This window comes from Bombus fervidus, chromosome 1 (assembly GCF_041682495.2).
Source record: "Bombus fervidus isolate BK054 chromosome 1, iyBomFerv1, whole genome shotgun sequence".
Classification (NCBI taxonomy): domain Eukaryota; kingdom Metazoa; phylum Arthropoda; class Insecta; order Hymenoptera; family Apidae; genus Bombus; species Bombus fervidus.
In genome coordinates, this window is record NC_091517.1 from 7,404,090 (window position 1) to 7,431,825 (window position 27,736).

Sequence of the window (27,736 nt, forward strand, 5' to 3'; positions counted from 1 at the left end):
TTTTCAATGACCCCTGGGACATAAATGGTTAATATCTGAAATCTGGATAGCTTAACATTAGTCCAATCTTAAAAACTATTTAGTAGAAACGAATTTTACTAATTCGTGGAAATTCTTTGAAAAAGACCACATACATGCCACGCCTAACAGTTTTAGAAGCAAACTATAATGGCATATAAGAATGCATACACTGCAAGCGTGTGCCACAACTGTGTCTCTTAATTCCATGGAATTAAGATCGCAACGCCTAACAGGAGTATCGCGTGACACGAAAGTCGCATAAATTCGAATTGAAACGACAATGGTAATTCTCCGACCACTCGTACGTGAAATAGGATTTAAATCGCGATATCCCCGCATTAAATTATCCCTGTAAACGGTAATTTTCGAATTTTCCATCGGATCGATGGATCGAGCCTTATAATTCCTCGATATCGATATTTCCATATTCATAGTCACGTTGTTAAAGTTTGTACGTTTGTGTGTGATTCGAGTATCGTAGATAAATGGAGAAATTGCCTCACGAATGTCCTCTTGTTGCGAAAACAACGTTACAGGTGAAATTACCTTTTGCACGAGATAAAAATATCACCGACTCGGCGTTGGTAATTTCCGAACGGAATTTAAACTTGGTTTGAAATTTTTGTAATTAAACTCTCAAACTTTACTTGTCGGAGATTCTTCAGGATATCATTTTTTCGTGCTACGAGAATAAATAAGATTGTATGTTTCTGACTCTATTTTTTGCTAACTTAGAAACATACATTGGGACATTGTTTTGACAAATAGGAATATGTAATAGCTACATTTGACGTAGACCGTTTTTGTCAGAGATAAGATAATCCAATATAGACTCGTCCTTTACAAAATTTCAAAAATATATACAAATATATTTAGCTGGCTAGATATAAATTTTTGTCACAGACTATCTTTCGTCATCGATTTATTTGGAAAGAAAGCTTTCTGTAAGATAACGTCCCCTGCAATTTCAATTTATTTTTTACGTGTCTTCCATCGATAATACACGCGAAACTTACATCTACATACAATGACCAATATACAGAAATCTCGTCATAAATCGGTATATTCACAATCAACAATCGTACGACTATCTAGGAACACTCACCTCGAACGCGGATCACTATCCTGCACGTGCTGGTATAATTCGACACGGGTGACCATGCCGTGAAAGTGACGATCGTCGTACCTGCCGGCAAATCCGCCTCCAATTGCTTTGCCCACGACGGCGACGCGTCCACATATCTGCAAAACAACCAAGTCAACCATTGACCCAACTAACATAGAATTCAGACTCGTCATGCACGCAGCGAGAGATTTATAGAGATCATGATCTCTATGTCTGTCAGACGAATCAAGGACCAATCGACGATCGATTACCAAATGAATATATGTATATATAACAACTAAACCTTAAGTAACAATGTAACATGTAGCATCTTTGTATTTGGTTGTGGGATTAAGTATATGTTTCTGTTACTTTTTTAAATAATAATATTTTACTTTTTTAAATAATAAATAATAACATTATTTATAATATTATGATTTACCAGCTATTTTCAAAAGACTTATATCTTGGAATCCATTAAGTTATACTTTTTCCTAATAATTTCATATTACATAGCTATAAAAATCACGAGATCAGCAAAAACGCACTTGTCATAAATTCTCAGTGTGACCTTCATTTACTTTTAGCACCTAATGAAAAAAATTAATAAATCGTAGACATTCATTTTGTCAGTTGATTTAATCCTGTGTGATTGGATATCTACTTTTACCCATCAAAGCACTTTTACATACGACTTGTATATTATACTGAGTCATGCATTGATCCAATTAACATAGACAGATTTGTAGAGATCATGATCTGTCTGTCAGACGAGACAGATATCGATCGACAGCCCATTAACATAAAAATACAAATACGAATCCGCGTTGCCTTTACGATCCCCATGGCGATTGACGAGGATGACGCGTCGCGGATGATTTCTCTATCGGACGGCGTAAAAGCGTGCACGACCGACTCGACGCTCGGCTGAATAAATAGAAACGCGAGCACAAATACCGGGGCAAAGACGTGTATACGGCCTTGGAAGGAAGCCCCCCTAAGCTCGTTTGGAATTCCCATTGTGCACCGTGGAAGGCTTGCAAGCAGACCCGCTTGCGACACAAGATAAACCAGTCTATTGTGGTGACATATTGCAGCGAAGAGATTCGCGAAAAGAAATTAATTTCACCTCGTCACGCGAAACTTTACGAATGGCGGGGTTACTTTGACCGTCGTGTTTAATATGAAAATTAATCTGGACCGAAGAAGTCCAGGCATAAAAGAATTATGAAGTGGAAATGACGTTGGTGTCAATTTTGGAACGTTTGGAATTGATTTAAGTGTGATTAGTCAAATGTACAGTTCCTTTCAATTGTACAACCCTGCCCAACTAAGAATTGGTCAAATTCACGTATATTTTACAAATGTCCAAATTCGGTTTTTTTTCAAAATGAAGCTTTTGACAAGATTTTATTATTCTTAACTCTTGTATTACTTTCTGCCATAGAATCTCCCTGATTACACTTGTATCATGAATTACGAATTACCATGTATGTATAACGAGTATAACAGAGTACTTTATTATAGAAAAATTGATACAAGAAAAATGAGATTGTAAAGATAACTTTTGTAAGTTTTAATTGTTCAGTACTGAATATATTTAGTCGGACTTTATGGTGTTATTACAAATTGAAAATTTTATGATCATTTCATAGTCATAAGGCACAGTGTATATTTTTAGACTAATACACATGAGGGGTTGTCAATTCCTGAGTTAAAAAGAACTAAAAACATCGTATTTTTCACAGCCTAATGCCACAACCATCGACATACATTAGAATTAAAGCCAATTCCTTACCTTATCGTAAATTCACCATCACGTTCAACTTACGTTACCTACGGAAATAGCGTTAGATATAATAACATGGACAAAGTGTCTTGATAAATACCTCCACCAGTTCATGTTGGACTTAGGTTGAGGAAACGAGACGCGTATCGTGTTCTGCCTTGCGGGTAGCTCGACGTCCATGTCTCGGGGACACCTGACGAACGGTCGTGGCATGTCTGAAGCAACAAAGCCTGTTATTAAACATGCGGTGTTCCATGAAACGCCTGGAATTATAGTTAATAACCATTGGAACCGGAAAGGATGTGATGCAACCGTATACTATTCATTGTTTCGAAATGCCTATGGATATTTTCTTTTTATTAAGCCCCAACAAAGCTCGTCATAAAGAGCTATGTGGTTCACATTAGCTGTTACATGAAGTTATTACATTAAAATTAGACTGCAATTTATACAAATTAATATCCTTATGCACACTATTAGAAAACTGAAATCTTAACAAGTTTTATGTATTATAACGAGTATTCTATTTTGGATATTTTATATATTTTTGCATTTTATATATATTGTGCATTTTTATCTGCATTTTTGTACCTTTAAACTTCCCATAAGAGTACAAAAATTAGGAACCGCAATGTCAATTGTCAACAGTTTAAATTTGGAAATTACATTTTTTAAGAAAACGGTATTCATGAGAACACGTTTCAATATTTAGTTAAAGCAGATATATCGTGTTCGTGCTCAGTACATTGGGTACAACCTGTGTTTTCCTAAATTCTTTTATTAGATCAATGGATTGATGAATTAGATAATTTCAGTGGAAAGAAAACAAGGAAAATTGCTATATGACTTATATCATATTTTTCAAAGTTGCAACTATATTTTGCATTGAAATTGTCACGCGAAATCGTCTCACGACTCGTGAGAAATTGAATTATCGATTGGGTTTCTCGCCAAATTACTCGTGGAACTCAATTATCGCGAAGACGCGGTAAACTGTCCTCTTCGAGATCGACCAGCTACTTTACGCGTCTAATTGTTTGGCGGCGTTCCACCCATATCCCGTAATTATTTGCCGCCGTAAAAAACGTTTCTAATTGCAGGCAGCCCCTTTTCTATGCATACAGAATGCGCGCGCTAGGTTGAATGTCTGGTCGGAAGTAACTAGCGTGGAAGTCAAACGTTTTCACGAGTTGACTCTCCCGTCAAATGACTGAAACGCCTCGTTTGAGCGATAATATATATTGCTATTGATTGACAGCTAATTCCTAGGTTTGCTTTTCTCATAATGAAATTGACATTTGGTATTCATTGCAAATTGATATCTTTCTCAACTAACACGAGGGTGCGGATTTTTATCGAAAGAATTATTGGATTGTTCGCAGAATTTGTAGTACATATTTTTATCATGAATTCACACATTTACCTGATTTTCTTTTTTATTAACGCACATATTTTTCTATAGATAGGGCATAACACAGTAATATTAAGGTCAATTTTACCATAGATATATTTGTATTATATAAAAGAAAATAAAAATATATTTATTGTTGAATTAATCGATAAGTTGTTAAAGTACAATTTGTTGTTCGTTCTGTGATATTCTGCTAGCATCTTTTAACAATTCCGTTTTTAAAGGTCGTATCTTCGGCATCGAACCAACAACCTGTGCACTAATGGTAGCAAGAAAGCTGATAACGATAAATATGGATTAACATAAGACCATAAGTCTGATTTATAACGACTCGAAATTTGTCAGAAAGGCCAGACCAATTATGAACACATAAAGCTCAACTTCTGAATTAATTGTCGCTATTGACCTGCAGAGAACCATTATCAACACACTTCACTGGAGGATCATCGTAATCAGAGTCTGTGACCTGACAACCCCTCGATATTAAATTCTAGGAGCAGAAATCTTCCTCGTTGGATCTCTACCACTTCCGAAGTCTTTCGTATTAGCATCCACGACGCAAATTTTATCGTCGCTGGATGTTCTCGGCGTTTCCCTCTCAAGTAGTTGAAGTAGTGTCTCTAATGGCTATCACAACTTAGAAGTGACTCTCGACCCATCCGACGCTAAGACGCCAAATAGAATAGTGCCGAATTTATGATTTGCATACCGTACGCGGATATATCGTATCATAGTATCTCTAGAATGTTTCTCATAAGTTTTTGCAAGAGGAAACCGGTCCATATGATGTATACAACGTGATTCTAAAATTGTAAATTGTAAATCCGTGATTGAAAAGTGATTTCTTACATATGATGTGAAAATTGAGTTTGAAAATTTATTAGGTATATTTATTAGGTATATTACATGAATAAATTTTTGAAGATTGGGCAGAAATTGTTGTTATTTAAACGAATGCATATTTAAAGAATAATTAATTAAATGAAATGAAATGAAATGAAAGTTTCTAGACTTTCCATTAAAAACAGAAGAAGTTTTTTCATTTTAAATGAAGGTAAGGAAGGATATTTATATATACAAGAAATATTACTAGAACTTCCATGAAAACACACAAATGTTTTAAGTACTCTAATATAATTTTATTAGAAGATCAGTAAAATTCAAATTTCAGAATTAATTAAAAAATATATAGAATTAAAAATCTCAAGATTTTCTGAATTGATTGAGGATGAATTAGTGACTTCAGTGATGGAAGGGTCGAGGTCTTTGATCATTGAGATCAATCCTTGCAGATTCTGCGGATTCTATCTCATTTTAAAACCAGAAACGTCGAGATCTTGACACTTTTAATTATTCTCCCGAAAAAGATTTTACGTCCTTGAAATCAAAAATAAAAGAACCTTCGATCCAATTCAATACAAGTAGACACTACTACAAATACTATTCGAAAATCAATATCACGGTTTCTAGTATGTAGATTGATTCAAGATCCGTTTTGCAATCTCGAATAGCTAGAAATCTAAAAATTCCTAGCTCCTGAACAGATTCAAGACGCATTCTATAAACGAAATGTCGAGATCTTTGAATTCTGAACTGATTTGTAGTAGATTCTACTGCTTCAAGTGAGGAATGTCGTGGTTTCTAGACTTTCAACTAGTCTGAAGAAGGTTCTGTAACCCTAATGTCAGAAAGCTAAGGGTTCCGATCCGAATCAAGGTAAATCCTATCATTTCGGAGATGGAACTGTCATAGTTCTCAAACTTTGAGCTACTAATCTAACGCAAGTTCTGCGACTTTTGTGTAATCTCTGGTGAATTGTACGCCCTCGGGTACGTAGATTCCGAAATTCTATGACTCTTGTATCTGAGATGTTTACTATGGATTTTGAATCACGGATTAGTGTAGTGAAGTTATTGGTCTCGTGTCTCATGGGTTTTCTGTAGAGATACAATGTTAGAATCGACAAGGTGGAACTTTTAATTTTACCCTTCTACAATGATAGATTACAAATTCTACAATGCTATATACTACAAATGTTTGGACGATCTTTCTTATATTTTCAAAGTAATAATACGATAATGTGATTTTACTGTTAAATCTCTATACGAATAAATTAACTACTTATAAGTCAACTACTTATAATTACCAAACATTGCGGAACTATTCTGTTAGTTAAACAAGATTTCATATTCAATTTGCTTGATTTCTGAATTATAAATCAGATTAAGAAGGTTATATATAATATTCCAGGATCAATAAAACAACTGTCATTGTTATATAATTTTTTAACTGATATTCGATATTTCAGTAGCAGGCAATAAATTCATCTTCATCAAAAAAGGTAAAAAGAAGAAGACTCTTATCAGCACGCTCCAATAAAACACGACGACCAACACGTGGAAATCTCATCGCTGTCGCGCGAAACAAAGCGGCATGGAAATCACTGAAGAGAAGAATAGACATTCAGAATAGACAGGGAGAAGAGAAAGCGAAACGATGGAAACAACACAAGGGAGTGTAGGAAATGAAATGTAAAAAACTGAAATGCGTCTCTGCAAGCTCGTTAAGCTATGGCGTTAACGTATAGCGTCGTTAGCAACCGGCCTTTACGCCAGAACTTCCTATTATTAAAAGCTGTTTAGACCGGCCGCGTGACTAATTAAATGCGCCGGCAGGATTTTCGTTGGTAAATAATTGCTGCTGACGGTGATCTTTCTTCCCGATCGTTTGCAAAGGCCACCTGCGAGCCGACTACTGGATTCCCCAACTTTCCGCGACCGTTTTGCCATTCGTTTTGGAAAATGAGACGTAAGCCGACCCTCTCGGATCTCGAGGTTGTAATTTCGTTCCCTCAACAGGCGAGCTAACAGATTACTCGAAACGTCACGTTTCGCGGTTCCTCAGAAGGATCATTTTAATTTATGGCGACGTTTTTTTAAATTTTTCGAAAAAATGTGTCAACATTTTCTATTTTTCTGTTACATAATACCCGTTTTTAAAACATATACAGGATTCCTTATATCATATATTTCTATAAAAACGATAGAAACGCATTATCAATCAGAAGTTTAAAATTATTAAATGTTTCGGAAAATCTACGAGTTACCATTATTTGGATTTATGACAGAGCATTTCCTTAGATTTTTTGCAACATTTTTTTCTTTTTCTTTTATATATCTCTCGATAGAGTATATAACTTTAAACAGATGTGGTAAACACACGTTATCGATAGAACGATTGAAATTACATATTAAATATTCCAAAGAATATACAGTGGCTACAGAAAATATTTACAGATTGTATTTGTTGTAACATTTACATAGCAATTAGTTAGGTCCAGATATATTACACTTTTTCACCATTTAATAATACTTTCATATGATTATAAAAATTTGATAATATGAAATTAAATGTGCAAACACATTTTGTAGCCATCGTAAATATTTATAGTAAATAATATCACCACATCAACGTGTAAGTATGGTTTCTGAACCTTTCTTTAACAACAATTTTATCGTTCTATGTTTCTTCATCCGTAATGTCTACAAATAAAATCTCTCTAACATCAATCTACATTATTTCAAATTTAACATTTATGTTTCAACCTAAAACGTCCATCATTTTGATCTCAAATCACTAGATATCTCTAGTGCACAGTGTGCATTCTCCGTCATAATAAAAGTTTCAAATGTAACGCCAAATTTAACGTAACTTAATTTGACGTTCAAGAGGCACACTAAATTTTAAAGAACACCGACCAGATATCGTCTCATCGTCTGCTATACTAATTTTCTTAATTGCATTTTCTTCGTTAATTTTACCGTTAATTTGAAAACAAATTAGGAAAGGATACAAATCTTCTATTGAATCTGTTTATTATAGTCGACATTTTCGTTAAAATAATTTGGAAGATTGGCTTCATGCAATTTTTGTTAATTGGTAACGGAATTTTTATACATAACTAACATTGTACGTAATTAAAATCGAAATATGTTTTACATAATTCTTACTGATTTTACAAAATTTACTACTCTTTTTATAAAGATTTTATAAAATAGATTTTTGAAGTTTTTAAATAGTTTATTTTTAAAAAATATGGTTTCACTGGGATTTAATGCTTTTTTGTGTAGCAGACAAATATTATTAAATCGAATCACCGCGGATTATTATTTTTTTACAAAGCGAACGTAATTTTTTTAGGAAAATAACATCGTTTTACTACTCTGGACATTAGATTAAAACCCTATCAAACATGTGGTGGTCTCGATGGAAATATATCACGGAACGTACGAAATAACAAAATGTTATTTAAAGATGCCTTGTTACAAATCTGGTCGGAAACAGATAACAATAACATCAACAAATTAATATGAAGGAAGAATGTGTGAAAGGATCGAAGAAATAATTCGAAATCGTGTGTGGATCAAACTTTCTTTTGAAAGCACGTAATTACAAGCAAATTACTTAACTTGACTCAAATAAACCTACCTTAGCCTAGTTTTAATCAAACATTAAAATATAAATAAGGAATATCTAAGGAAAAGCACCTAAATTTGAAGATTGACTTCGCAACGGATTACCATAGGCTGAAAGGTCAAAGAAAGAGCTCACCTGAATGATAACGGGAATCGGTCACGATCGATTCTTGAATACAAGTCGGCTCTTTCCCGTTCCATCGATCTCCGGCCATGCAGTACCTCGTGTGCGGTCCTTCTAGCCTGAAACCTCTTCCACATCGTATATGACATCTGGCTCCAACAGGATAATCCACTGCCCCGGAAGAATGACCTGGGCATCTGATCTAGAATAAGAGGGACGTCAAAAATACAATATGTCTGCAGGAGCAGAAATTTTAAGAATATTGTTCCGAGCCGGCTAGAGAATTCGTACACGTAAGAGGATTGGGTATTAAAGTGGCTGTGACATTGAAATGAGGGTATTGGCGATCAGAGATTTGATTCTTTTTTTATTATGTTCAGGTTTCCTTTTGCTGGTTAGTAGGATGACAGATATAGAGATTCGAAAGCGATAGGATATATTGACTTTAATGTGTTAGGTTGTGTAGTAAATTCGTTCACCTTGCAGTGTCGCATTTGAAGAAATATTTGCAATATCTTTTGGTTAGATAGTAAAATGGAGATAAAATTTATATATGCGATGTACATATAATTTCGGTTTTAAATGTTTTAGAGTAAAATTGGTTGAAGCTAAAAATTGGACTAAATTTAGATAAATATTTTGACTAGAATTTGTTAGTAAATATTCTAATGTTTTAAATATGGGAACGTATTTTATCTAGGAGAAAAACACTCTTTCCGAAACAACAGAATGTTCCTTTATTTCAGTGACACTTTGCAATTTTTCCGGTGGATTTTTTGAAAAAAAAACCTTTAAAAGCGAAATAGCTCGGGTAACTTATTTCTTGTTTGTTTTGTACCACTACCCGCATATCAATACTTTAAAAACCCCAGAAAAAGCACGTATTAAAATTCTTTTAATGAAAAAAGTGCATCGTGTATAATCTTTACAAAATAATTCCATACTGTCTTTTTCTTTCTGCAGGTTTCCGTACATAAAACTGACGAAAATGTATGCAGATGAAATTAACATATTTCAAATATATTTAAGCAGTTACGTATATTTCATAGAACGAATTGTCACGCACTTCGGCGTGCAAAGGCGGTTCCATGGCATGACATCTCAATTCCGCTGAAACGCAAGTTCTCTCGTCGGAAGCCAACACCAGGTCGCCGCTGCACGTACAGTAGTAACTTCCGGCTGTGTTAATACATTCGCCGCTGCAGCCCCCGTTACGGTTCAAGCACTCGTTTATATCTTGGCACTGGCTTCTATTCCTGGAAACAAAAGCCAGAAATTCGTCTACGAAAATCTCGATGACGCGAACTACGTCGAACGTTTCGATAAAGTGTCATTGAATTTATACATATGGGAGTATAATAATTTCTGTTTTATATAGAAACAATTTTCAGAAGAAAAATTAAGTAAAGAACTGAATTTCGTAAAATATATTTCGTTCGCGATGAAATTTAATGTTAGTGGTTAAAAACAAGAATAACTTCAATTATTTCTGACATGTTAATTATGCGTAACAATTGTTTGGAATATTTTTGTTTTATAGTCAGCTATAAGGGAATAAATTTAATTAGTTTTCTCACCTCTGACTGGATATATAACCAGGACGACAAGCACATACATAGGAGCCGACTGTATTAATGCAATCTTGTTCACATCTGCCGTTGTTCCACTCACATTCATTTATATCTAATTAGAAACAAGAAGGTGTTATAGTCAACATATGCATATCTCTGTTTTTTCATAATTTTCAAACGATCGTATTCATGTGTTAATTAACTTCGATTATAAAGTGTGAAGTGTGTGAATTGAAATATTTCCCTTTCAATAGTTCCGAATTTTTAAACAACAATTATGGAAGAGGCATTTATACGATTCAAATAATCATGCAAAGTAACCATTGACTTATAATTGTCTGGTCCTTTTCTCTGAATTTTCCTTTATGAAAAAAAGGGAGAAATATTTTAAATCAAGCCGCAATATTTCATTGAAAATTTGCTTAGTTTCCCAAACACACGAGCGTTCAATTATTCCGAAAATCGGCGCTGGTGTTACTCTTTGTCTTCCTAATCAAACTTCAGCATCATTCGAAATTCCTTCCGACATTCCCCGAATTTCTGGAACGCAACAGCTTTTTAGCTATTGCGAGAGCCAAAGTATTCCTGCTTGGCCGTTAACAAACGATTAATCGTCGCGACTTCTTTTCATCTGACCAATATTACATAGGTGAAGCATGCACCACGTCTGACGACGACAGTTTCACTTCTGAAACACCGTCGTAGTCGACCATACTTGCCTATACAATCATCTACGCGTGGCCTAAATCCCTGCGAGCAACTGCATCGATATGAGCCAACCGTGTTGATGCAGTTCTCTTTGCAAGGCGCGTTCTCGACACACTCGTCGACATCTGCACAGTCCAATCTTGCGCTTAATAGAAATGTAGCGAATATTTCGATCAAGCAAATATTTTCCACGTACCTACACAATCGTCGCCGTCCAATCGATAGCCTGCCTTACAGTTGCAACGATAGCTGCCATAAGTGTTGATACACTCTTTTCCTTTGCAGGGTATTGTTGTACATTCGTCGATGTCTGAAAATGATTAGTGTTAGAAAAAAATTATTATTAGATTTCGGATATTCGTGCACATTCAGATTTTTGCGAATATAATTTTAAAAAATGGAAACTAGGTAGAAAATTGTTCTATCTGCTAAACATTGTAAGTATTCCAATTTGGATATTTTATTTACTTTTATATCATATCTGTGTCATATTATGTACATTCTATGCATTTTTACATCTTCAAATTTCCTATAAATGCGTCAAAATCCATAGTCTAAATATTATTGATTATTGTGACGTTTTAACAAATGATGGTCATGAGGTTTAACAACTGTGTAATATTTCTTTTCATTTATTGATTTATACGATTCTCGAGTTTGAATTATAAAAATGACTGTGTATTAGCCATTTCATTACTGGAAAACAACTAACCGACATAAATCAAAAAGATAATAACTACATTCGTGTTGTCTTTCACTTTTACGATTAATAATTACAATTGGATAAATAAAGTCTAATTAATTCTATTTACGAAGTATTTTTATTTACTTCAATTGTGCACATAGTTTGCAAAATCATATTCAAACTTTTCATTTATAAACATGAAATTTTAATTTTAATGCTATATGTAACGGTATTATTATTCTGTCCAATTTATTGTAATTATGAATAAATCTGCAAATTGAGACCACGAGGAACAAGAAACCAAACTTTCATGGAAACTGTGGTAACGAATGAAACCGAATTCTAAGAAAAGTGAAATACCGAGGTAAAGTATTATGTTTCCCGTTTTTCAACAATAATGCTACCTGCGCAAAAAAAGCGACTGTAAATACATATTGTACGTGCTTAATTTTCCTTGACCTGAATTTTTAATTTTCTACCTCATGCAATGCTTGGTTATATTCGATCGAAGAAGAAAGGTCTGGTCTTAAGAAATATACAGAAAATAATGATACCATCATCAATTTAAAAATTTAAATCTTGAAGCTAAATAGTTCAACATATCTGTCCTAATCCTAAATATTGTACATACATATTTCTATACTTAAAATGAACTAAGAAGCTAAATAATTAAATGGAACAGGGCTCGAGTTACCAAGCAAAACTAAAGAGATATGTTCATAAACAGAAACAATACTCACCAACACACGTAGAATTCTGCATCTTGAATCCATCCTTACATGTGCATTCGAACGATCCAATAGTATTCACGCACAACTGATCACACCCATGCCGACCAGCGCATTCATCGATATCTTTGCACCTCGAACGATCGGTCTCGTCGTACTGGAAACCTTCCTTGCACGTGCATAAAACCGTGCCATTATTCGCGTTGCAAATCTGCTCGCAGCCACCATTGTTATTGCCACAAGGATCTATGTGGTGGCATGATTTATTCTTCAACTCGTGACCAATTGGACAATCGCATCGATAAGAACCAAGTTCGTTAATACATTCATGAGAACAGCCACCATTATTATTTTCACACTCGTTTGTATCAGAACAGGATCTTGAATCATCTTTCAAGAAAAAGCCATTTGGACACTCGCAACGATAGCTGCCTTCCACGTTTATACAATTATCGGAACATCCTCCATTTTCCATCTCACATTCGTTAATGTCCAAACAAGTCTTGGAATCCGTGTGCAGATGGAAACCACTCAAACATTGACAAGAAAAATTTCCTTCTAAATTGACACAGATGTCCGAGCAGCCACCATTTTCTGTCAAACACTCATTCACGTCGCTGCACGTCTTTCCAGTTTCGTCTAAACGCAACCCAATGGGACAACTACATTTAACACCTCCGATAATGTTATAACACGCGTGAGAACAACCTCCGTTGTTCAGCTTGCACTCGTCGATATCCACGCAGCTTCTGGAGTCATTTGCTAGAACGTGACCATCGGGACAAGCACATTTCCATGAACCTAACGTGTTAATGCATTCATGGAAACAATCAGCTATGTCAGTTTCACATTCGTCTATATCTACACAGGTCTTTTCATCTTGAGAAAGTTCGTAACCTGTTGGACAGGAACAAAAATGACCACCTATAGTGTTGGTACATTGGTGGGAGCAGCCGCCATTTTTTTCGAGACATTCATCGATGTCCAGGCAAGTGGATTTGTCAGAGTGCAGATAGTGTCCTTCGTAACAGGTGCACACGTAGCTTCCTAAAAGATTCAAACAGTCGTGGCTACAATTGTGCTGACTGTTCAGGCATTCATTCACGTCGATACAATTTTTCTTGTCCTCTGGTAACAAAATATATCCTGAAGGACATTCGCAGTAATAGCCTCCTTCGGTGTTCACGCAGATATGAGAGCATCCTAGTTCTACGTCATTCTCAAACTCTTCACATTCGTCGATATCTTCACAAGTTCTTTGATCTTGTTTCAATCTGAAACCCAGAGGACAGGAACAGTGAATCTTTTCGTTGCCTTCTTCGTGGTGACAATGGTGGGAACAGTTTCCATTGTTCTGTTTGCAACCATCGATTAACCTACATGTTTTATTATCGTTCTCCAAGGTATATCCTGATGGACACGTGCAACGAAACGATCCTACCAAGTTTAGACAGGTATGAGAGCATCCTGCGTTCGAGTCCTCGCATTCGTCCACGTCATCGCAAAACGCGGGTTCGATAGGATTCACTTTGAATCCTCCGTTGCAGGAACATTCGAATCCTCCGTTCGTATTCGAGCACTTGTGCGTGCAGTTGTCGAGCAATTCTAAACATTCATCGATATCGATGCAAGTGGCGTTATCTTCTTCCGATAGCTTGAATCCGGATGGACACTCGCAGCTGATAGATCCGTTGAAATAGGCGCAGATATCGGAGCAACCGCCGTTGTTGACGAAACATTTATTCGTGTAAATGCAAAGAAGTTTATCGTCCGAAAGGATCATGTCAACCGGACAGTGGCAAGACGTTTCTCCATCCTCGTAATGGCAATCGTGGGAGCAGCCACCGTTTTCCACCAAACATCTGTTTTGTTCCACGCAAATGGTTCCATTTTCTGACAAGGCCATCTCGGATGGACAGGAGCAGAATATCTGTCCATTCTCGTTGTTGCAAAAATGTGAACATCCACCATTATCTACGTAACACTTGTTCTCTTCCGTGCAAGTGGCATTATCATCCTCCAGGAGCATTCCAGGCGGACAGAAACAGGACACAGTGCCATTTTCGTAATGGCACAAATGAGAGCAACCACCGTTATCGATCAAGCATTCGTCGATCTCGACGCATGTTTTCCCATCGTCTTCGAGCAACTTGTAATTATCAGGACAAGCACACTCGACACCACCCTCGATGTTTGCACAGAGATGAGAGCAACCGCCGTTGTCCTCGATGCACTCGTTCACGTCCTCGCAGGTCCTTCGATCGACGGCCAGTCGATAGCCGTTCGGGCAGCCACACTCGAAGCTGCCGGCTGTGTTGACGCAGGAATGAGAGCAACCGTTGTTTACCTCGTTGTTCGCCTCCTCGCACTCGTTTTTGTCCAGGCAGGTCCTGTTGTCCTTGGACAAAATATAACCGGTCGGGCAGCGGCAGTGAAAACCGTCCAGGCTGGTGACACACTCGTGGGAGCAGTCGTGTTGACCGGCGCAAAAATCAATTTCCTCGCACGTCCAACCGTCCGAGCTTAATTTCCAGCCGGTGGGACACTCGCATTTGTAACCACTGTGGACGTTCACGCATGTGTGGCTGCAATTGTGTGCACGTTCGCACGGGCCCTCATTCGAGCAGGTCTTATTGTCCTGCCCGAGGAGCAAATCCTCTGGGCACAAGCAGACGTAGCCACCGTCCAAATTCTCGCATCGATGGGAACATTCATGGAGATCCTCCTTGCATTCGTCCACGTCCAAACAGATCTTGCGGTCATCCGTTAACTCGTACCCTTCCGGACATGTACAGTCGAAGCTGCCTTCGGTGTTTACGCAATCGTGAGAACATTCTCCGTTATTTTCAAGACATTCGTCGATGTCTTGGCAGGTTATTCTATCTGCTTGTAATCGAAGACCAGCAGGACACTCGCAGTAGTAAGATCCTTTGGTATTCACGCAACCGTGACTACAAGAGTGAAGTCCCTCGTCGCACTCGTCTACATCGCCGCAAGAACTCTCGTCTTCCTGCAACTCAAATCCTTCGGGACAACCGCAACGATTCTCTTCGCCGTCTTCCTCGTACGTGTGCGAGCAATTCCGATTGGTGTATGTTCGGCAGCTTCTTAGATCCTCATCGAGCTTCCATCCTGGTGGACAAGCGCAGTCGAATCCGCCGATGGTGTTTATGCATTCGTGGGAGCAGTTGTGTTGTAAAGTTAGACACTCGTCGATGTCTTCACAAGTTATATTATCTTTACTCATTCTATATCCAGAAGGACAGTCGCATCTGTAGGACGAACCATCCGGTATGCAAAGATGAGAACAGGATAGGTGAGAACAAGGATCGCTGTAGACGCACGTAATGCTGTCATTGGATAACATCAATTCAGGAGGACAGGAACAACGATAGGAGCCATGTTCGTTGATACAGATATGCGAACACTCGTGATTCTGTTCCAAACACTCGTCGATATCTTGACACTGTCCTTTCTCATTCTCACGCAATCCTCGGGGACAAGATGGATCCTCGCATGTCAAACCGTCTTGTAGAAGCACCAGGCCTTCAGGGCAGACACATTTGTAACTTCCCACTGTATTTACGCAATCGTGAGAACAATCGTGTTCATCTTCGAGACATTCGTCGATATCATTACACGTCTTCCCGTCATCTTGCATAATGAATCCCTCAGGGCAACTACACTTGAATGTATCTTGATGTTTTTCACAAATATGAGAACAATTAGCCAACCTACACACGTCAGTTGTAATACACAATCTTTTATCTTCTGCTACCATCATTCCAAGAGGACATCTACATTCGTATGATCCTTGTACATTGGTACACTCGTGGGAACATTGATGAGTGCCTTCTAAGCACTCGTTCACATCTTGGCAAGTTTTAGTATCGTTGCTCAATAGGAAACCGAAAGGACAACTGCATTTAAATCCTCCTTCTTCATTGACACACTCGTGGGAACATCCATGTTCCTCATTAACACACTCGTTTATATCTTCACAATTGAAATTATCTTCAGAAAGTTTGTATCCCTTACGACACGAGCAACTGTAGCTGCCAAAGGAATTTACACAAACTTGGTCACACCTGTGTTCATCGTTTAAACATTCATTCACATCTGAACAGGTCTTCTTATCGTCGTTCAATGTGAATCCAGGTCGACAGCTGCAAGTGTAACTGCCATGAATGTTTATACATTCATGTTCACAATTATGCATGCTTCTAGTGCACTCGTCTATGTCGGTGCAATTAAATTTATCGTGTTCCAGTGTTTCGAGGCCTTCCGGACAGATACACTCGAAATTACCCTCTAAATTCACGCAGAAGTGGGAACACAAGTCCAGAGTACACTCGTCGATATCTGTGCAGCTCACTCCATCTTCATGAATCTGATATCCACCAGAACAGACGCAAATAGGTCCATCTTCTGATTCCTGGCACTCGTGAGAGCAGGGTGTTGTGAGACTTTCACAAGTTTTTGCACGAACGCAGGTAAGATTGTCTTCTTTTAGGATGAATCCTGTAGGACAGATGCATTCAAAGGAACCTATGGTATTGTTACAAGTATGGGAGCATGGAGTTGATGTTCCTTCGCACTCGTTGATATCGATACAGGACACACCGTCTTCATGGAGCTCGAATCCTAAGTGGCAAGTACAGTAGTAACCACCAGGCTCGTTTATGCACTCCTCTTGGCAACCGTGAGGTTCGCCTCCGTCACCTTCCACGCATTCGTCAATGTCTGAAACAGCAATGATTTTAAAAAATCACTTTGGTAAATTTAATTTACCACATAAACATCGTTGTCAAACATTACTAATTCGTGCCACATAAAAATAGAATATGTACGAACCAATGCATTCGCCGTTGTTATTCTTTCGAAAACCATCCTCGCATTTTCCGAATTCTGGAATTTCCGTGATACTCTCTTCCTCGTCGTAATCATCGTCGTCGTCATCTTCCGTGTCGTAATCCTCATCCTGAAGAATCTTTGTCATCTTTTGCGGCTTGCTGACGCATTTGAACGAGCCGATAGTGTTCTCACAATCAGTATTATTCTCACAAACCTTGGATGCGTTTTCGCATTCATTCACATCTAGTAATAAGATAAATTGTATCATCTAATTATGACAGACAACCAAGATCAAACTTACACTATATTTATGTTAAATTAATTTTTTTAAAGATTATGGTTACTCGTTTTCAACATACACCCTATGTTAAATTATATATTGACATAAAATTATCAACTTTTCTAAATATTTAAATGGTACAAAATTTATTATAGTCGAATTCAACTAATTAGTATATCAATGCAATGATAAATGGTGCACAAATACTTTTTATATCTACTGTGTATTACAAATCCAGCTGTCTCCAACATTACTTTAAGTATATAAATAAAATTCCATTGTGTGTGCCTGTGTATTCCACTAATACGCAATAATTTTTTAATAATTTTTCAATAACGTAATACCTTCTAAGAGAATTTTCTATCGAACATTTTAGATATTCTTAAAATTTAACGGAAAGATGGTTTACCTTGACAAGTCTTCCAGTCGCTGGTCAGATAAAAGCCATCTGGACATAGGCAAAAGGCGCTTCCGGGTGTGTTCAAACAAACATGAGAACATCCACCGTTGTTCGTCGAACATTCGTCGATATCCTCGCAGGTGTGATTATCCGGAGCCAATTTGTGACCAGGAATATCGGTGCAGCTACACTCGTAGCTCCCTTCGAGATTGATGCAAGTACCTTGGCATGGGCCATGCCCGTTATTCACCAGGCACTCGTTAACGTCTGAACGAGAACAACCAAGCAATCTTGTGAATTGCTTTCGAAATTTAACGAACAAAGCTCGCGACTATCTACTTTCGTTGTTCATTTAGCTCCTCAGACAACATCGAGCAGCGATTCTCGCAAAGCATCGTAACTGACTTAATCCAAACCTAATCCAATTTGAAGCAATGATCATTCGTTTCACACTTTGGGAACGAAGAAAGTAAGAAGTTTTGGATCTAAAGTTTCGATAAACCGAGTACGATAGAGACATGGAAAGAGATATCGTTTGTTCAAACAATGGTTTAATGGAATGTGTTCAATTGATGATAAAAAGTATTACTTTATGTCATTTGTAGTATCATTACTTTAATGAAAGTAGTTTCATTTAATTTATTTACTAATAAATTAAATTAATAGATAGAATTTAATTGAACAATTTCATCAAAAGTTTAACATTAGTTTAATAAAGGTAAGTTAATTTATTTGAAAAATTTGTGAAAGAGTCTGTGAATAATTTATAAAGCCGTTGCAGAAGGAAGAATTATTTTTTTCTGTTTCGCTTATAATAATTTATGAAGAGAATTCTTTTCAGTTGAATATTTATATGCTTGAATGAACAGCTAAAGAATTAACAGGAGAGTAATAAGAAAAGTGACGAAAAGGAAAAAAGACAGAGAATTTAGAAGCATCAAAAGCAGAAATGTAATTAATTTGAAATTATTTTCTAGTATAAACAAATTTTTGATAAAGAAGACGGAATCGTGCGATACAACAACTATGCGCAGCTATAATAGATTCTTGATTGTTTGAGCACCAGTTAATAGTGCTTTCAATTATCCAAGCATCGATTCCATTCAATTTCAATCGAACTATCTCGTAAAGTCAATAAACGCCCACCGGATTTTACAGGATATGCCACATTCCAGAAATTCGATACTTCGACAACGTAAACTTTTTAGAAAAACATCATATTTTTCGGTAGCTTTCTATTAATACAACGAAGAAAATATCAAAAAGTATTTCGCATCTAAGTTTCAACGGTAACTTTACGATAGAAAGCGTAATTTTGTAGTTAAAAACTGTTATAATTGACCCAAAAATTTATCCAATTATGTTTATTATATTTATTTTAATTACTGCATGACTAAAAACACCATATATAATATATTTATTAAAGAACGGTTAAAGTTCTCCTAAATATTTAATTAATTTTGTTTATAACAATTACAAAATATCAATAGGAATAATATAAACAAAAGAATACTCTCTTCGAGTTTAGTTTTTAATTATTCCATAAGAAATTAAAAGCATTATGATCAATGTACTGATGAACCATTAACACTCCTCCACAATGTAATTCAATTCTGTTGGTGATAACTATAATTGTGCGAATTGTATTAAGAGAAATAAAAAAAATATTCCATTACGCCTAACTTCTAATTACTCGCCAACTAAGAACACGATAACCAGTTTAATCAAGAACCGTCAAAACTTCCCTAAAAATTCATCCAATTCCGTTGATTTAATCCACGTCGACAAAGTTGAACGCGAAATAGTATGCCCGTCTCGAAATTTCGTTTCAAAAGTGCTTTCGTTGAAATGGCTCGTATCAAATTTAAATTTCCCCCTGTACATTCAACTGCTCCACGTTTTTTTTTCCACTCGTTCTCGAGGGTTAATCAGTTTGAATTAGCGGGACAGACGGTAAAACTCGTCCAAATGTACGAACCGCAATACGTAATTCGATAAACGGAAGGGTTGTTTGTAATTCTTCGGTTTGCTGTTGAATCGCGGAAAGCCAAAGCTTCGCTTCCTTCACCTTAGCTAGTTACCCAGGAAAAGCTGAATTTACTGGGTATCTTGGGGGCGGGGTGAGGTTAAATTAATTTGTTATGTGAGTTGAACGTCCGCCATACAAATTCTTTGCACGAATCTGCGAGTTTTTGCCTCGTTAAACGACGCGTCGAGCTAATAGATGAATAAAATGCAGCGGATTTTTCATTTCATTTTATTTTTATTGTTTCCTTTTGTGCTCTTTTTTTACCTTTTACCGGTATTTGAGGTTGGCGGGTCCATTGAAATTGTTGATATTATTAATTCTAATTATTAGCGAGGTTGTCTGTACAGATTCATATTTTTATTGACAAAGAAATGGAACTTCAATAATAATATGTTTTATCTTCTATACAGTGCACAAAGATAATATAATTATAAATTTCGTTGTATAAAAAAAAAACGACTAGGGGTGTAAAAGAGTAAATTGATCTTATAACTCACCCAAACATGATTTACTATCAATTCCCAGTTGGTAACCAGAACGGCACTCACAATGGAAGGAGCCAGGATTGTTGTGACAAATTTGCGCACAACCAGCTGTACCTTCGGCACATTCATCTATGTCTGTGAAGAGTCAACGAGAAAACTGCTATCAAAACAATTATTTACAATGTTAAATCGAATCGCAGCAGTATATTCACGTCTTTGACTGAATTCATATTTCAATACTTTTGTACTTTTTATTGCAAAAATATACTATTTCAAAATTTTTTATCATTCCACTTTTTTATTCCTGTTATCGACCTTTCGAAATACATATCCAAAATTTTTATCGTTTTTCTAAGTTTATAAAAATCACATAAAACATTGGTTTACGTTAGATCGTAAAGAAGAATTACGAAAAGATTAATTAAATATTCTAACTCTAACTAAAAAAATAAAAATTAAACGATATTGAAAATAGCTTGTATTTACTTCATAATATTAAATTACCTAAATATTCTAATAAATGTCATTTTATTAAGGACCAGTTGCCAAAGAGCATTCATAACATCGGTCGTCAATTTTTCGACTACACGATATCGCGCGTGACCACGCGAATGTGAATTTATAGACAGGAGATTATCGTGACGACACGAATTCCGGCACGTAGAGACTGGAGGCGAGCGCGGTTGCACTTGAAACACGATTCGATTCGAGCTTGTGTTCGCGAGCTCGTTTTCACGGAGATACCGACGTCGATTAGCATACAATGGGATTATATAGGCACCTCCGCCGTGTTCAGGCCACGCGTCGTCTGCGAATCGCACACAGTCGCCTGTTAAGTTGACTAATCGACGCGAAAGTGCTCAATGATTTATTCACAGGCTTCTGACCAAACGGAACGAAACGATTGATGGATGCCGGATTGTTCTCTGATGATGATTGGGATGATTGGTTGTAGCTGCGGTCTGTTTGGAATTTCAGATATTTGCCTAAAATTTTGTGTTCTCGAGATAGGTATCGGTTTCAGAATCTTCGCTTCTTGGTTTCTTTTTTATCTCAAATTACTCAGAATCTGCGGAATTATTGGAAAATATCCAAAATTCAACAATTATTTGTGTCAAAAAATACCCTTCATTTTATATCTCTTTAAAGACATTAAAAATTGCAGACGCTTCCATGTTTCTAACAGCAGCCCTTCTTTCCACCATATACGTTCTAAGGAATTTATTGGAATTTAGTAGAATTTATTTAAGAAAAGCGTGATCTCATGATTTACGAGTTTCTCATTCAATATCGTATCTGCTTTTTTCACGCCTTGAACTACACAATCCTCTAACCTTAGATTCTACTCCCTTTCGAATTTCCAGCAAGTTGCGCGGGAGAAACATGGGGGATGGTCGAACCGAGCGTAGGTTTTAGGGATAGAAAATTGTAAGTCACGGTTTCTACCTTTTGCGCCCGCGTGACAACTGTGCTATATCTCAATCTCAGATCCTACCGGCTTTACAAATCCAAGGATTTGCCGGTACGAGATATTAGATGCTATGAATAATTGAAAGAAAGAATTTCTTCCGATGTTACCAATACTGCTTAGAATATTCATATTGTACCATTTCACAAGTTAAATAACAATTTCTGGCAGTTAGTTAAATTAATTTTTGAACCAAGTTGATGGCAAAGTTTCATAGTAAATGGTAATTCGTGATTTGAAATAATATGATTGTAATTATTAAAATTATTTAAAATTATTTGCAATTAATCAAATTAATTTCCGAAATGAATTAATCTATTCATCACATATATATATAACAGCATATGAGTCAATGAAAGATTCCAATCGAGAGAGACTCATATTGTTGTGCCAACGTTGTTTCGGTTTGCTAGGTTCAAAGGTAAACGAACTCCGGACAATACATTATCGCCGTTATTTGTAATGGTCAACCGGAGTTATGTCTGAACTTTTTACAATACCACCGATCGATACAAATAGACGACCGTGCTCTCTAGGACAATCATTATAGCGAGTCATACAGTCGAATAGCGAGCGTAGAATTGAACAGTAGCATTCACCGAGCGATAATTACGTCCGGCATACACTATCTCTGTACCTATACTTAAAGTGATCTTAATTTACACTGACTATTACAATTTTATCACTCGTCTCTTTAGTAAACCAACACGTATAATAAACTACCTCATATATATATGTCGGAGATGAAATGACACCGGAGCCTTTCTTTCGGAATGTTTGGGAAAGTCCCCAATACTTTAGTCCAGACTTTTTATTATAGCCGTACTTAAACAATAAAACTGAGAAATAGCTGTTTATGAGTCAAGTCAATTATGATTATCCGAGATTTATGACAGTGGACTTGGGCTCGAAATGATATAATGGGTCACTGAACGCAGCCACGGTCGCGGGAGGGCCGTGTACCTAACAGAGGTATAAAGTAATTAAATAACTCTCCTTAAAAACAGGGATTGACCTGAGAAATACGGAGGAAATTTCACTTCGACTGAGATTCTATTCGATAAGTACGACTAGTACAGAGAACGCTTGTAATCCCGTTGACCGTGTATTCGTTATCGAACCTAAATTCATCGTCATAGATATCACGATTACTTAATTATCGACATCATTTGTTAACGTTTGTAATACATTCCCATAAATAAAACAACTATGGATAACTCGCAGCAAGACTCATTACACGCCCCGTTTTCTAAGGACATCACGATATATATATATATATATGTCGGAGATGAAAGGACAACGGGGTCACCCGTTGGAATTGCTTGGAAAAGCCTCAATAGCATTCACGAAATAACCCAGACACAGTTATTCGAAACTTGAGACAATGAGCTTAGGCTCGAGGCGACAACCGGTCGCCGAGCGTAGCCGCGGTCACGGGATGAACGTTCCACCTAACAGAAAAGTACCAATATTATGAGACACACGTTGTATTAACAATCAAACCCTGGGCAAGAGCAATGTCGCAGTTATGCGAGTCTGCCTAGCAACGATAGCAGTTTGTTGGTATCCCAGGCCAACGTTAAACAAAGCTAACGCAATCGTAAGGAGAAGAAAGTTTCCATTACTCAATTATTATTCTTGTGATCTCCTTGGTGAGTGACACATCGTCTAGAGAGCAATATAAAGAGCGTCATAGTGAGCGATACTTTTATGCATAGAAATTCTATTCTGAGTTTAATAAAGAGTGAGCCCGTGGACCGTGGATTCGCTATATCGAACCTAAGGTCATTGCCATCAGCGTCTAGATACCGCGGTCACTGGTCGAACTTATTTCTTCTGTATTTGTGTTAATAAACGTTATCTTGATTGTGAAACAACAATGAACAACCCAGGCGAAGATTCTTTACACACCCATAATCAAAGCTCAAACAACTCAACTCCGACATATATATATACAAGTAAATAAATTATGATATATATATCATAATTTATTTACTTGTTTATTTTTACCGATTAAGGTAAAACTATTTCGTTAATTTTAAAACAAATTGTCTAACTCACGAATGCACCTTATGGTAGCATTTGTTGCCAAGAATGAATACATCAAACCGTGTAACACTATAAACAATATCTTTCGTCCAACTTTTTCCATCTGCACGTATATCATCGTGAAACAATAGTTGCAATTATAACGTTTAAAATGAAACATAAATCACCTATGCAGGAAGATCCTTTGACACGAAATCCGTCGAAACACGAGCACTTCACGCCCGTTTGAGTGTCTTCGCACACATGCTCGCACCCACCACGATCCTGATTGCAACGTTTCACGTTATTCAGTGTCGCTTCTGGAACAAAAGCCAATGAATTTTTCCCTACGTGGACTCTTATCCGACCGACTTTCCCCCGTCGAGAAGCGACTTTAAATTGATCGAGCGCGATATTTTTATGGATTCTTTGTGTCTGATATATGGTGTTATCTACGGTGACGAAGTTTGAAATTTATTAAACCTGTAGTGTAGGAAAATATCACACCCCCCTCCGGTTATGTTCGCGTTGGTTCAGTAAAAATTCTTTTTCCACAAGCAATAGAATTTCTTTGGAAATTCTGGAAAATGAGAATCAACCAGTGATAAACTTTTATAATATGGACAATTCCTTTGTGTTGATTTTATATAAAACGTATAAGAAAATATTTTTCTCTTTTTCCCAGGGTAATAGAATTTCTTTGGAAATTCTGCAAAAAGAGATTGAACCAGTGATGAACTTTTAAAATTAAAATTCTGTTGGGTCTTTTCGGATATGCAGAATGATCGGGATTGTGTCAGTAAATGAGATGAAATACGTTATTTTAAGGGCCGATAATCAATTTTAATTATGCCTGTATAAAAAATGACGAGTATTGTTGAAGCATAACAAAAATAAATAAGAAAACACTGATACAAAAATGCCTCACGATTTTTTTTTTTTTTTTTTTGGAAAACCGACGCGATACTTTAAAGTAAAATACTCTCTTAACGTATAAAATTACGTGAAAGCTTTCATTGAAAGTTATTTCATTTTCGTTTTAATTCCCACCAAAATCAAAGGAAAGAAAAGAAGGTTCCATCGTGAGTCAAGTTGAAGCTTGGACATAGAAGTTACTTTAAAACTTCAATTTTCTATATTTTTCTGCCCGAAAACGTTTTAAAAGGTAGTATTATCTTGAATGTCTCGGACAAATATTTTTCCATGTATCGATTTTGTTTTCACGGCATCTTACCTTCCTCTTTTACGCAACGCGGAAGTACGCCTAACCAAGTGCTATCGCTGCAGAAAAGTCGATCAGCCGTGGAGTCCTCGAAAACGTATCCCTTGGTGCACTCGTAAACTGCTACGAGGTATCGATTGTACGGTGGCAGTATATTCTTCCTCCTGAAAAAAAGTACCCAGAGAAACATGTTTGGTGGTCGTAGCCCGCACTCGAAATTGCGATAAATCCTTATCGAACGAGACGCTACGTTAATAAGATATCAGTTAATCTTCATAAGTCAATATAATGTTCGTTACTTCACACAGCATGTTCAAAACTACTTTATCTTTTGCACGATAAAAATAGAAAAAATTGTGATATTATGTTCAAATTCATATCATGTCTGAAGTTAAGTCTCATATCTATATTAATAAAATAAAAATGGATATATAGCGAAAAGATTGAAATTCGGTGGACCGAGTAATTGAAAGTTCAATAAACTAAGAACTGGATTTTATCATATTTACATTTCTGAATTATATTATTGAGAAAATTGAAATACAATTGTTGAGTTAATCAAAAAGTTCTGTAAAGAATATTACAAGAGAAGAATCTTTTGCAACAAAAAGATTTACCGTACAGATTTAATCAATTTACCAAGATTTGCTCTTATATCTACGAGACAAAATTCTGTAGGACTGGAGAGTTACATTAGAACTCTCTGTATGCCACTTAATCAGATACGGGAGCTCTCCATCGGGCAGATTCGAAACACAGGATGTATAGAAATTCTCAATAGACTATTTCAACTCATTCAGGAATATGATGTTGATAAGCGAAATCTGTTCAGAGGAATCCATCGATCGTGAGAACTTAAATGATTAGAATCTGCACACAGTATTATATCTATTACCTGAATGGCTGAATCGATATAATGACCAATATTTTTGTTTGCTTGATGAAAATTCAAAAGTATTACTTCTCAGAAATATCATAAACCACCGGCGACCTACGTAGTAAGGGACGCGTTAACGAATGTATCGCTTTTCTCTAATTTCTCATCCGACCTAGTTCCTGACGTTACAGCAAGTTCCGAAGTTAATTCTCCAATTTCAATTCGAATTTAGGTAACAGCCTCTATTTCGATCCTTCAAACTCGTAATTATCGATACATCATTGTCAAATTGAAGAAATATTTATATGGAATTTTTTACTTATTCTCTATTAAAAATTCATCCAATATTAACCTTCTTAAACCCTGATATTATCTTTTCTTCGATTCCCGATCCCTCTAATATACAATAAATGTACAATAAATAAGAAAGAACCTTCAATCATTGATCCTTTGGGAAGAACCTGGCAGCGCTCAGGCAAACCGCTAAATACATCTAATGCTATTTTCGCATGTTATATGCCATTATGCATAACATAATTACTACTATCATTTTTTGCATCTGATATCAGAAACGTAAGACGTTTTGAAAATAAGGAGATAATTATCTTTTAAGTGTTCATTCTGAATTCCTCGTCATTTTATCGCACTAATAAACAATTGTCGAAATCCTATTCAATCTCCATATTTTTTACAATGTAATATCGCAAATAGCAATTATATGAAACACAGCCGTACTAAATAAATCAAAACAATAAAAAGAATTCCTTCAATTACCTCAAAAATCAACTTTATGATTATGTTCAAACAATCAAGAAAAACATACAAAAGAGTAATGTGTAACTTGCGAGATATACTACGAAACATCAAACCGCAAATCAAGTTAGAAAATAGTTGAGAAACAGGTACAAACGTAATAAACATTCGCCTCCTTTATCCCTCTGTTTCCCGATAGAGATAGAAAGAAAATGAGATACAAACCTGGCGTACTTGGCAGGATTCGCGTTTTCAAGCAGAGGAGCTTTAGCAAATCCTTTTCTGCGAGCTTTCATGAAGCAGCTGAGATCCAACCTCGACATTATTGTTTCATTGAGCGCGGCGCGCGCCATAGCTGGCGGCGATTCGAGCGTCGACTTCTCGCCAGTTTGCTTCAACCTCTGTTTCCTCTCTTTGGCCTTCCTCCGCTTCTTCAGCTCACCGATCCTTTTGCGCGCCCTCAGCCTCTCCCTCGCCGCCTTTTCCTCCGACGGTGTCGTTGAAATTGGATCGTCACCGAGATACAGATCGTTACGAAAGTGTCGGAATCTGTTGTCTAAACGGAGATCAAAATTGCGATAGAGACCGAGGTAATGAAGGCGGTAATTCTTTGAATAATCCGCGGAAATTTAAATAATGATACGTGTTGAAGGGAATGACTGTCATTTTTGTGGAGAATATAATAGAAAATGAAAAGACTGAAGGAACGAGGATGATGAATAC

General features: G+C 36.5%; 1 protein-coding gene across 2 annotated transcripts in view; it reads right to left on the reverse strand.

Annotated features, from left to right (window-relative positions):
- Positions 1-27,736, reverse strand: part of LOC139987960 (uncharacterized) — a 204,657-nt gene that overhangs the window by 48,650 nt on the left and 128,271 nt on the right. The window contains exons 3-15 of one of the 2 annotated variants that reach the window (XM_072004809.1): positions 27,239-27,569; positions 25,396-25,547; positions 24,350-24,481; positions 20,678-20,800; positions 18,161-18,418; positions 17,472-17,714; positions 12,630-17,360; positions 11,401-11,514; positions 10,503-10,608; positions 9,992-10,181; positions 8,938-9,127; positions 3,016-3,130; positions 1,127-1,263 (exon numbers count right to left, since the gene is read on the reverse strand). In XM_072004809.1, the coding sequence (XP_071860910.1) occupies positions 1,127-1,263; positions 3,016-3,130; positions 8,938-9,127; positions 9,992-10,181; positions 10,503-10,608; positions 11,401-11,514; positions 12,630-17,360; positions 17,472-17,714; positions 18,161-18,418; positions 20,678-20,800; positions 24,350-24,481; positions 25,396-25,547; positions 27,239-27,569 (6,822 nt within the window). Of the gene's footprint in view, positions 1-1,126; positions 1,264-3,015; positions 3,131-8,937; positions 9,128-9,991; positions 10,182-10,502; positions 10,609-11,030; positions 11,330-11,400; positions 11,515-12,629; positions 17,361-17,471; positions 17,715-18,160; positions 18,419-20,677; positions 20,801-24,349; positions 24,482-25,395; positions 25,548-27,238; positions 27,570-27,736 lie in introns of those variants that run through there. The other variant, XM_072004817.1, reaches the window with a different exon arrangement.